Source organism: Seriola lalandi, unplaced genomic scaffold (assembly GCF_002814215.2).
Source record: "Seriola lalandi dorsalis isolate HSWRI2012SDOR001 ecotype SW California unplaced genomic scaffold, Sedor1 jcf7180002054538, whole genome shotgun sequence".
Lineage (NCBI taxonomy): Eukaryota > Metazoa > Chordata > Actinopteri > Carangiformes > Carangidae > Seriola > Seriola lalandi.
Window position 1 is genome coordinate 454,809 of NW_019525091.1, and position 12,911 is coordinate 467,719.

General features: G+C 41.6%; 1 protein-coding gene across 1 annotated transcript in view; it reads left to right on the forward strand.

The window, feature by feature from the left end:
* Positions 1-9,399, forward strand: part of LOC111661212 (CCR4-NOT transcription complex subunit 3-like) — a 36,642-nt gene extending 27,243 nt beyond the window's left edge. Inside the window, exons 15-19 of the mRNA XM_023414704.2 lie at positions 1,160-1,256; positions 1,607-1,808; positions 3,994-4,126; positions 5,000-5,125; positions 5,317-9,399. Of these exons, the coding sequence (XP_023270472.1) occupies positions 1,160-1,256; positions 1,607-1,808; positions 3,994-4,126; positions 5,000-5,125; positions 5,317-5,415 (657 nt within the window). The 3' untranslated portion in view covers positions 5,416-9,399. The remainder of the gene's footprint in view (positions 1-1,159; positions 1,257-1,606; positions 1,809-3,993; positions 4,127-4,999; positions 5,126-5,316) is intronic.
* Positions 9,400-12,911: the final 3,512 nt, after the last annotated feature.

The window sequence follows — 12,911 nt, forward strand, 5'->3', positions numbered from 1 at the left end:
ATGAGGTTCCTTTGTCGGCCATTTTTTTATTTTGAAAAAAGTATTAATTTACCCAGAATTCATTGTACCGCAGTCCGGCTTATGATAGTCAAGAACTAAACGGCTTTGTGCAACGAATTAATTTAGACGTCTATCTGAAGTCTGACTATTTGTTATATCTAAGCCACAGCCAAAGTCTGTCTCTGTGAAACCGTCCCCAGGAGATGTCTGAGCCATTTTTTCCAACTTGCTGCAACTCAGTCTCTCCGAGTACAGCTGGAGAAAACAGGAGGAGCCCACGTTGACCAATCACAGATGTTGCAGTCCTTGTGGTTGAATTAGGTCAGGTTAATTTATTTGCACCTGTAGGTAAATTTGTATTGCAGTAAAAAAAGAGTCATCAATCTTTCACATACACATTTGACACACAGCACAGACAACACCATGTGCAATAAATAAATGAAACATTGCTTCTATGTAGTGTCACTACAACTTCTTCATATGAGTGATGGCTGCCGGAACAAAGCTCTCTTTGTACTGTTTTGTTCTGCACTTTGGCACCATGAACCTGAAAGTCACTGTTATCCCTCCGCTGTAACTGTCTGATGGGACCAATAAATAATTTTATTCAGAGAACTCCTGCTCTTTAAGGACGGATTTCCAAACTGTGACACCAGAGAAAAAGATAAAAATCGATTCAACAAAAGCATGGTACAATACGGTGTCTCCATAGTCACTGTAGCTCTGACATGTACTTACATCTTAGAGAAGGCACACGTCAGTCAGCCTTTGCGTGGAGCCACTGCAGGTACAGCATTAACCCCTTAGCTCAGAAGTATAAGTCCAGCTTCCAGTCCATAATCTAGACTCACTATTAACCCACTAATGTCTAAAGTATCTCTTCACTGATTCTAACCATGAAAGACAGAGGTGTCCACATACTTTTGGACACAGAGTGTGTTTTTTGAAATCACTCCTCAGCTCCCTGATGTTGCGTCACAAGCATTGGGGGGGGGGGCACAGGAGCAAACAAAAGAAAACAGCCCAAAAAGTGAAGCAGAAGTGATTTCCATGACAACATTATCACTGGTGTCGGACCCCGAGTTCCTGCGTACCGGCAGGTATGGTCACGTCCAGGAGAATCTGTTCTCCCATGAGTTTCTTTGTCTGTCCTCATCAGCCGCAGGAGCCTCTGAGCAGCCTGAAGTCCATGGCCGAGCGAGCAGCACTAGGCTCAGGGATGGAGGGAGACGTGCCTTCCCTGCACCTCACCCCAGGTAACACGCACACACACACACACACACACACACACACACACACACACACATAAGGCTTAATAAAAGGAGATAGAGGGTTGCCACAGAGCAGAAATAGGAAGGCTGTAGTTTAATGGAACAAAATGTCATCTCACCTCCCACTCTCAGCCTCCTCTGAACAAAAACTGCTGATGATATTATCATCCCTGACTCAACTTCTCTCTCTTTGTCTCTCGGACTTCATATCCTCAATCCCTCCCCCCTCTGCACTTCCCCTCTCCTTCACCTTCACCTTTTCTTATCTCTCCTTCTTTTTCTTCCCTTTCCCTCCACACTCTGACGTTAATTCTCTTCCTTCTATTTCTCCTCAGACATCTTCCCCAGCAGCACTACGGCCCCCTCGGGCCCCCCATCAGCACCTCAGCCCTCGCTGTCAGAGGTCAGCATCCCCCCGTCATTGGGGGTCTGCCCGCTGGGGCCCGTTCCCCTGTCCAAAGACCAGCTCTACCAACAGGCCATGGAGGAGGCGGCGTGGACGCACATGCCCCACCCGTCCGACTCCGAGAGGATCAGGTGCAGTGAAATTTTACACAGGATAAAACGTGTTCAGATCCTTTATTTAAGTAGAAGCAGTAATACCATGATGTTTAAGTACTTTTTTACATGAGTACTGCATTCAGTACTTTACTTTAGGAAAAGTACAGGAGTCTTATCACAGTGTGAGAGGCTCATTATTTTCTGAGTGGTACTTATTATGTAAATTTCATGTAAACTGCATTGATATAGTTTATTCTTGCAGCAGAACACAACAGAATTAAACTCTGGTGGGAAATTTTAAAAAGCCAAGTGTAAAATGGATAAAGGTCGAACAGAAAAAAAAATCTTGATCACTAATGAGCGTAAACGGGCATCATTGGACAGACTTATGCCTTTGATAGTAAAACTTTAATTGTTTGCTAAAAATTTAAAACAACTTGATCAAGAATGATTTTTTCTTTACCACCATCAGCGGGAGCACAAAGTTCATTAACACCAGGGATAATGTGGCATTTAAGCAGGAGACATTATGAAAATAGCATCACTGTGTTTAATATGTATTTAGTATTTTCATACACCTAAACATTCTCAACATGTAAAAATTTAAATCTGTATTGCAGTAAAAAGAACTATATTTCTCTTTGTACTGTGGAGTTGAGGTATAAAGTGGCATTAATAAGTACAAATACCTCAAAACTGGTGTATAGGAACTTATTTTCTACCACTTCTGGACAGGATGAGTCACATTTATTATTTTAGGTTGTCAATTCCCTAAATTCCCATAATTCAGCTGGTTATAGTTGATATTAAATTTAAGAAGATGTGTGAGATTCAGATAAAAAATATCATTATTTCCAAAATACAAAAATGTCAAAATCAGTGTATAAAAACACAACAATTAGCGTCAGCACTGTCTCTAATTTAACAGTTCATTGTTTTAAACTTTGTTTTTTTCTGGAAATAATATTTCATTTTTTTACCTGTTTGTTTCTTCCCTTTTTCTTACGGAGAGCTTGTTCATACCTGTGTCAGGATCTTGTTGATGTAAACTACAGTGATAGGTTTTATTTTGTTGCCAATAATAACAGAAAGAAAATAATTGAAGATCAATTCAAACTGTTGATCTGTAAAGACCAGGAAAAATCAGACTGGACAAAAGAGCCTTGATTATTGATCAGAGTGAACATCCTCGTTCTGAAAACCTTTACATTTGAACGTTGAATTTCTGATGTTCACTAAATATTTTGCAGCTTTTCTTTGTCCAAATAAATCAAAGAGAATCAGCTGCTGCAGCTCTCAGTCGTTTCATACAAGGTTGAATGTCACATGTTCGCAGGAGGCACAATGAAAATGTGTCACTGTATTTAACATATATATATATTTAGTATAACAGCTCAGTCACACACACAAACACACAATTAGAGGGCAGATTATACTGGTACTGTACCTACAGTGCTGTCAGCCCACACAGGTACAATTGACATTTAAATACAAACACTCAAACCCTCTTGTCCCACAGTACCTGTTGTGTTTTACTGCCAGAGGAGGAGGGCAACACACACACACACACACACACACACACAGAAATAAATGCATAGATTTCTTATTTTTCTGTGTTAAAAACAAGGTCCTCAGTGATCTGCACCTTGTTGTATTTTAATTAATCACCTTAGAAACCTGCATGTTGAGTCACTGGTACGTGGCCGTGCGAGTGTGTTGTGTGTGTTGTCTTTGTTCAACACCATTATCACTCGGCCTTGTGGAAACAGAGAGGACGATGTGGGTTTGTCACTGATCTAAAAATACATGGTTTGGATGGAAAAGTGCATCTACGCAGAGAGTGTGACCCTCTGCTGGATTTTCCTACTTTGTGTGGATCCATGTGTTTGTTGGTCTGATTACAGGGTTAATCGATTGTTCCCAATTGGTTTTAACTGAAATTTGTCACTCTGGTACATCAGGTCACTTCAGGTCATGTTTTTTAGTATGATAAGGTTCTTAATTGAGAATATTTGTGATCATCAAATGATCCTTAATCGCTTGACTCTTGATCGTAAGTGTCGATTGTGGATTTTTAAATATTGTCAACTGTGATTTCAAGGTAACACTATAAAACAGCATTTTTTTCTAGATTTTTTTCCACTTGTATCATAGTTTTTCATTTTTCTTCCTCCCTCCAGTTACTTCTCATTAACAGACTCCCTCTATCTCCTTACTACAGGCAGTACCTGATGAGGAACCCATGTCCCACCCTGCCTTTCCACCACCAGGTGCCACCGCCCCACTCTGACACTGTAGAGTTTTACCAGAGGCTTTCTACAGAAACCCTCTTCTTCATCTTTTACTACCTGGAGGTTTGTATGTTATTGTCAGATTTTATTATAAGAGAGAGCAGCTTCAGGATTGTATTGATGTGATTAAATTTGATGGTCTAATCATTAATGCTTAAATGTCCATTAGATGCCCATGTCTTTTTTGATTAAAAAGCAGGTCTAGGTTCTATATTAATACTGTGAAAGTATCAAAGCCTCAGTCCACAGCCTATATTCAGAAAGTGAGCCTTAAAACGAGCCGTCAGGGCTTCTGTAACTTTGTGATGTCACATGCCCCAAGCCCCGCCCACCTGGACCGAGCATCCATCCTTGCAGGATTTTGTTTCTCTGAGTGTTTACCTGAAATCTTCTATATTTTTATTCAGTCACTCTGAAAACAGTCAGCCAATCAGAAGAGAGACTCAGAGCGTCCTCTCTTCTGATTGGCTCCCCGACCTGTTGTTACTAGAGCTCCAGAGAGAAGCCTGAGAGAGGAGATGTAAAACTACACTCCGGTGGTTTTTGATTCCTAAAACCACAAATATATCTTCTTATGGATCAACACTTCAAATAAAACACAGGAAAAGTCTAAAATATAGGACCTTTAAACAGGCAGCTGTATTTATTTTACAACTAACACCCATTCATTTGGACCAAACTGAAAGGATGCATAGGAAACCTATAGATACGTAAAATGAGTTGGAAAGAAGAAACTGCAAAAATGTCAAATGCAGCTGTTGGTCACAAAATAACTAGTTGAATGTATATTTTTAATGTTACATTACAAACGAAATTAAGGACTTGTTTCTTTTAAACCTGCACCACAACTAAAACTGAAAATTTGTAAATTGTAAAGCTAATTAAAGTCCTCTCCTTGTCTCCTCCTCTCCTTGGCTCCTTGTCTCCTCTCCTCAGGGCACTAAGGCCCAGTATCTGGCAGCCAAAGCCCTGAAGAAGCAGTCGTGGAGGTTCCACACAAAATACATGATGTGGTTTCAGAGGCACGAAGAACCCAAGACCATCACTGATGAGTTTGAGCAGGTCAGCCTCACATCTTTCACTTCCTGTGGAAAAAGTTTGTAAAATCATTGAAGGCCTGTTCCAGTGTTTATTGCAAGTCGTTCCAATTAAATTAAACTGCTTTATTCTAGAAACCCGTCATAATCTTTCTCAGGCAGCTGTTTGACATTTCACTGATCTTCATCTTTCATATTTTGTTTTATGTGTTTTAGGGAACGTACATTTACTTTGACTATGAGAAATGGGGCCAGCGGAAGAAGGAGGGTTTCACGTTTGAGTACCGGTACCTAGAAGACCGAGACCTCCAGTGACCTGCAGAGCGAGACGTGGACGGACGGACGGACGGACAGATGGCTGAGAAAGTGAGAGAGAGGAACGGGTGGACGGAGAAAAAAAACAAACAAACGAATGAATTAACGAAGAAGGGCGGGTCCACCTGCTGACATTCCTGGATTGACCTCAGCTCGTCAAAGGGGAAAGGAGACGTTTGGGCCGGACGGGGGGCGAGCGGGTTCTCAAAGACACCTTTGAAACCCCTCCCTCCCTCTGACCCTCCAAACCCGCCTCATCATCCTCAGTGATTAACTCCTCCCACCCTGTCCTCCCTCCTCCTCCTCTTCCTCCTCCTCCTCCTCCTCCTGCTCCTCCTCCATCATCAGGCCTTTTTATTTCCATCTTTTCTTGAACTGGAACTTTTCTTTAAAACAACAAGAAGACTTTGGTTTGTTTTGGCAGATAAGACACAAAAACAAAAAAAATCACACCTAATACCCAGACTATCATGTGCTTTTCCCTCTCTGTGTTCTCCTGTTATGTTAGCTTTAAAAGCTGTTGCTTCTTTTAGCCCCTGAAGAACCAAAGATCATTGGTTAAACACACAGTACGGGCTCTGTCCCCTTTCTAAACTAAACCTGAAGAGGGAGCTAACGTAGATGGTCCGGAAACCACAACCCTAAATCAGTGCTGCACCATGTCACGAACGCTGGACGTGTAACGATGCAGCAACATGGCGGTAATCAGGCGAATAATGAGACTTTACACTTTTGTGAATCAGGTGAGGAGTGAAAATGGAGGAGGAGGTGGTGAGAGAGGGCGTGAACTGACTTGAGATCAGTCAGCCACAGGAACTTAGTGACCCACAACCTGAGCTTGTAAGAACGCATAGGTTTAACCAGCACAAATTGAATTTACACTTCTGCACATTAAATATTAGAATCAGAATATCCTTCTTTATCTGAACATGTCCTGTGCCATGTTTACCAAAACGTAGGCTCAGGAAGTCGGCCTCAATAAATGCAGAAGCCGTCATAAGCACATCTTAAGTCATGAATGGATAAGAGAAGTGTTTATAAAGAGTTTCATCTATAATTGGCCAAAAACTGAATGTGGTTCGGTGCGAGACGAGGTCACAACGTGAAGCTCAGTAACGTCGTCCTCCTGCCCTGCCGCTGCCACAACAAGGGCTTGTTGAGCTTCATCTCTCCAACACTGATGAGCCTTATAGAAGCCGACCTTTCAACAAGTCGACCTGCCTGTCTGCCTTCACCTAGCCTGACTGCCGTTAGACCGAGCTCCAACCTTTACTGTCTGTTCCCCAGGGTGGAACACAGACACACAACCACCAGCCACATGTAAGTAAATGTTGGTTGTGGGCGGCGGCACTACCACAGGCCTCTCGTTCACACTTAACTGTCTCTCAGAGGCCCCGATGCTGTTGTCGGTTGTATTCTTGTGAAGTGTTAAAGTGGCTGGTTGATTTTTTGTGAATCTGCCGGCCGCTGTGCTCTAAAAATATCCCGCCCTGCCTCCTCCCATCGCGCCGCAGTGGAGGAGTGTGACAGCGCAGCCAGCGAGGTGTTGGTAGTAACTGTCTTTTACCTGGTGGGCAGTGTTATGTCACAGTTTGGTTTTGAAACAGGATCATACTTGGAAGACTAGAATCTATTTAAGAACTTAAGTTAAAACTCCAGCAGCTCATGTCGTTAAAGGGTCAGTTCGTTCAGATCGCATCAAATAACGCTCTCATGTTTCTCTGACAGGATCCAGTCGTGCAGATAGTTTTTTTTCTCTTGAGCCACGTCTCGAGGTATTTCTGTGATTTCTGCCTCCGTTCCAACTCAATGGGGGTGAATGTAATTTTATTTGTGGCATTCACAGCATTGAAAACTTAAACAGCAACATCTATCAACAGAAGCAGTGCCCCCGTTACTCTGGAAGGAACCCACAGGCCTCCCTGTTTCACAGCCAATCTCAAAAATAGTCCCTGTGAAAAGCGTTTTGGATCTGTGGGAGATGTTGATATAGATTTCTTTTTTAAGTTATTTTTAAGAGGCACAAACTAAATTCTTCTTTTTTAAATTGAATTCAGGTGTAAGAGTTAAACAGCTGATTACCTGAAACTTCATGGACAGATACCTGAAACCATCAGATCAACCCACCTACAATGATCATTTGGCTTTTTACGGCGTCAGAAATATGTTTTTTTCTGACAGTAGCTCCTCATCTGTCACAGCTGTAATTCCTGGCTGTTTGACAGATTTTCTCCCTGGTTAATTTCTGCAGTGGAGACACATTTATATCCTCCTGCAGGTTAAACTGTGCTAACGAAACAGGCCAAGAGACTCTGAAACAATCGCTATAAACTGACTTAAAAACACTTGCTAGCCTAGCAACATTAAGGCTTAAAACAACCCATAATTAAATGAATATATAAGAATGAAAATATAAGATGATCCCACTTTTTAAAACCTAATTTCCCACAATCATCTTAATTGGTGATCTCCAGACAAACTTGTCTTTGTGCTGCAGAAGAAGAAGCTTTAGTTGCTGCTTCATGAACATCTCAACATCTGGACAAGTGAAACTAAATCTGCTCGACTTGATTCCTCCAGAGGTTAAAGAAAAAACACGAGGGTTTTTCGGTGTGAACTGATCCTTTAACCACTAAAGCTCCGGCAGTGATCAGTGTGAGCGTCGTGGGTGTTGGATGCTGCCAGCAGCTGGACGGACAGTTTGTTAGTCTCCCTGCTCCCTCCCTTCTTCCTCTTCCTCCTCCTCCTCCTCCTCCTCCTCTCTGTGCTGAAGAGCACAAACAGAGCAACACCAGCACTGCTGCCCACATGTCCTCCTCTGTCCTCCAGCTCCCTGCTCTGTGTTTACCCTCTGCAGGGTTCGACTGAGCCGACCGGGTCCCACAGTAAACGCACACCGCGGTTCCCTCCACCAACAAGTCGTGGGTCTATACCTTCTTTTCTTTTTTTTTTCCTCACCGTGCGTCCTGCTGCCAACACACCGCAGCTTATTTTGTCTTTTGTTGTTTGGTTTTTTTGTTTACACTTGGATTTTGATTCAGTTTTCTCACCCTCCTCCTCCACTCTCTATTTTTCTCTCTCTCGCTCTCTCTTTCTCTTTCTCTCAGCCGGCCAGCTCCCCCCTCCCTCCTCCCCCCTCCTCCTCTCTTCACGCCAGGTAGATATTTCCTTTGTTTCTCAGGAAGTATTTGATAGATCATTTTATGAGGAAATGTATCCGCCAGCAGCTCCTGTCGCCACAGCACAAATAAATAATCCCCACCAAATTCTTTTTTTTTTTAAAAATCTTTAGCTCTAATTTGGGCGTTACCCCCACCTCTCTCTCTCTCTCTCTCTCTCTCTCTCTCTCTCTCTCTCTCTTTACTCGCCAGCAGCTCTTCTCATTTCACAAAAGGCTTTTTTAAATAAAATAAAAAAACAACAAATATTATCCTCCAATGTTTGGAGCAGCACCTGGAAGAGAGACCATCTTTATATTTTGTATTTTTTGAATTAACTGTGGTAGTTTGTATCTTGTTTTTTGTTTGTTTTTTTTCCAGAGATGGGAAAAGCATTTTAAAAACCCAGAGGAGAACGAGGACCCCTGTTCTTTATAAAGATCCTCTCTACAGGAGTGTGGTGTGTTTTTATAGCCAAACAGACACAGACAACTCTACACCTATTCACTTGACTGACAGTCCTGCTTTTAACCTTTTGTTTACCTTTTTTTTTTTTTTTTTTTGACAAGTGGAAGGGATGAGAGGTCAATCTGAGAGCTGAAATGTGAATCTCTCTCTGCCCCTTGACAAAAGTGTTGTATAGACTCTCATTCTTCAAACCTCTCCTTTGTTTTGTTTTTTTTGTTTTTTTCTTTTCTTCTGTTCGTCGTTGTTGTCGTCAGACAGCATGGAATAATGACACTTGCAAAGTGGCGCTGAAAAAGTAAATAATGAAATAACCATGAATAAAGGATTGTAAAATATTAAAGAATTACTTTTCAGAAAACTGGGCTTGTGTTGTGGTTTGTATGACGTGAAAGACGTCCACATTAATGAGGTCAGTGTGCAGAGATTCAACATTTAAGATCATAGGTTGCTAATAGTAATAATATATGTGGGATAAACGTTACCTGGAAAACATCAGATTTACCGGACAGTTAAAACAACTGCTGTTTAGAATAAACTGTACGATTATTAGTTATTATGATTTATTTCTTGAACAAATCAGTAAATAAATTAACTGAACTTTGACTAGTTTACAAATTAAATCTCAAATTTAATGTACAAGTGAGAGAAAGGTGACTTTCTAAATTCAGCATTTACCATATTTTTATCATAAATTCAGAGTGAATTCCTCACAGCACAGAGTTAGTTATTGCAATATGGCCTCTTTATCAGCAGTGACACAGCTTATGGAGGCAGCAAAAGTACTTTACTTCCGTTGAGTCATAACTCAGTTAAATTTGTAAACACAGACATGATGCTCATGTTTTTAGATTCACTGGGAGTCTAACTTTTATTTTTATCCCAGATATCAGTTGTGAATAAACCATAAATCCTTAGAAATCACAGATGAAAGGCGCTTCTTATAACTCCAAAACCTGTCATCATGAGTTTAAGTTTCCTTCAGCGTCCAACTGATCCAGTAATGCTGGTCTGTTCATCTGCAAACGAGAACTGCTAATACATAATTAGTTGGGTTTTTTTTAATGGTGCCTGTTTGAAGTGTTACAGTTGTGCTAAACGCGGCCGTGAAGTCACGTGCACAGGGTTAAAGAGGAGACAGCATCACTAGCAGAGGCAGTTCATTCACTCTCTGGCCGTTCAGTCAGCAAAGTATATGTGTCAGTATTAAATATGTGAACAGTGTAAATGTGACTTTACTCACCGTCATTTCCAAAACAAACTGAAAATCTCTGACCTTTCAGGCAGCCATGTTGGTTCCACCTCTCTTCAGTGACCCGTCAGAAGTGACTGCAGAAACTTGGAATCAACTCAAGATAAGTAAGTGTGAAATTCTCACCTGATATGACCCAACACATCATGGATAAAAACACCAAATACTCCTTTAACACAGCATTATCAACGTTATCTATTAAAAACCTTTTACCTGCCTCAGGACTACGGATGTAAATGACGTGTATTGTACCTCTCAAATAAACAAATAGTTAAATACATTTAATGAGGTGTTTCCGATATAAGCAAGAGCAAAGAGTAAAGTGTCCTAATTTCAGAGTGCCAAACACTAGAATCAAATACAGAACGATTGATACAGATTTCTAAACAGGAAGTGAATTTTCGAAGGCACAAAATTAAATATGATGTTATATTGATTCCAGCAGTGGCATCATTAATACATATAATAATAAGACAAATCAGTCTCAGACTGATCTGGACCAGTCAGTGGAGGTAAACCTTCAGTCAGAACGGTCCTGCTGCTGCAGCTGCTGCAGCTGCACCTTTGGGCCTGGACCAGCTGAAACAGACTGAAACAGACTGAAACAGACTGAGATCAGACTGAGACGCTCTGCAGCAGCAGCAGCAGCAGCCCATTACTGCTGCACCTGGCACTTCACTGCTCAACATCACAAGGCAGCAGCGTCATTCGCCACCTTTCATGAGTGTGACTGCATTATGTGCTACTGTATGGAACAATAAAGCTTTTATGAAGCTTTAGTGGGAGAGGGTGGGGGGGGGGTCGGGGTTCGTGCGGCTCGTCAGGTTCTCAGGGGAAACCCATTAGCAGGAGCTGTGTTCAGATGTTAAGCTCCTTTTGTTCATACGGTCTCCGTCTTTGTTGCTCGTTGGCTTGTTTTTGTGAGGTCACCTGTCAGCAGAGGTGGGCAGTCATAAAGCACATTTCATCAGTGTTGTACATGTCTGAGGTCGTGTATGTTCATTTTAGACAACTCTGTACCTTTAGGTAAATGCTTAACTTTATTTGATGGATGAGCACTAGTTTTAGAAAACCTGAATTTTTCCAGTTTTTGTTGTTTACGTAGTTTAATATCTCTTTGGATTCTGAAATTAGAGCAAAGTTTTTTTTTTAAAAGCAATCATTAATCTGTAACATTGTTCTCTGGTAACTTATGAACCAGACGTTCAGCAGGTTTTTACCAGCAGCTGAATTCTCCACAGAGGTGTCCTCCTCTCCATGACAACCAGACCAGGTGATTAAAACAAGTAGAAACACCCAGTTAGCAGTTTCACCGACTGCTGGGAGCTGAGCTGTCTAACGTTTTTTTAGTTGAAAACCACAAAGGTGTAAAACGTGTATGTGACTCAAAACTAGATAAAAGTCAGTGTTGAGCTTCTGTCAGACAAACACACTGACACACGATCATAGAGGATATGATGTCACCGACTGTTACCACGATTAAAATCATAGATTTCTGTGGTTTCAGATGATGGAAACATTTGGATAATGTAAGAACACAACTCAAAAATATGTAGAACATAGGTCTGGTCATATTTAGACATTTTAATGTGGAAAAGTTACAGATTATAACTTTAACATCACACTACTTACAACTACATTCATGGTTTCGTCTAATATCACCCGGCTGGGTGTTTGTCCGATGCTGCGTCATATTTTCAACATGATGAAACTGTTCATCAAGTCAGTACCGTTTGATCATGTGATCATAGTTGATTGATCTAAAACTTGTCACCGTAGGAACAGAGGTTACATAACCTTCGAAACGAGCCGCAACTTAACCGTGCGCTCTGCTACTTGAATATAACACTAACTGAGTTATAGTTGTTTTACTGCGGAGCTACACACTTGTTAACTGTCACTATCAGCGTTCGATTATCTTTAACAATAAAGATAATCAATACTTCCAGACATTTTAGCGCCAAGTGGGATATATGGCAGAAAAATTACAACTTGGATACATGAACTTTATTTCCAGGTGGACATGCGGTCTCCCAATTTATTTGCTGTCATCTTTCTGCTGTTGACTCACTAATAAAAGTATAAAACACAAATAAATAAAAAAAAGCCTTAGGTGGCAGAGAACAAAATGGCCGACTCCTTCCTCCTTCATTAAGTGGACGTGGATGTTTTCACACATTCACACCTTCCACTGTTGGCCACTGAGCAGCTCCTTCACAGCTACCAGGGGTTAAGCATGTTGCTAAAGGGCTCCTCCGCAGGATCAGCCCCCCCCACAACCGCCACCACACACACACACACACACACACACATTTCCCTCAACCCCTCCCTCACCTCTGGGCTACCACCGCCCCACTTATTTTCACTCTCCCTGCTTTCATGTTCGTGAGCCCGGGCGACGCTTGTTTACTCCTCACACGGTTTTACCTCGTGTAAACTGCGGAGTGACATATGGAGATGTGCCGCCATATGGCCGTGTTTTGCTGTTTGGCTGTTTGTCAGTGTGACGGCTGCAGACACTCACTTTCTTCTTCTTGGATGACTGGCTGCATGTACGCTACATCATAACATGACTTAACCCAGGTCAACGCCTGCAGATGTTTTTTTTTTTTTCCTTTGTC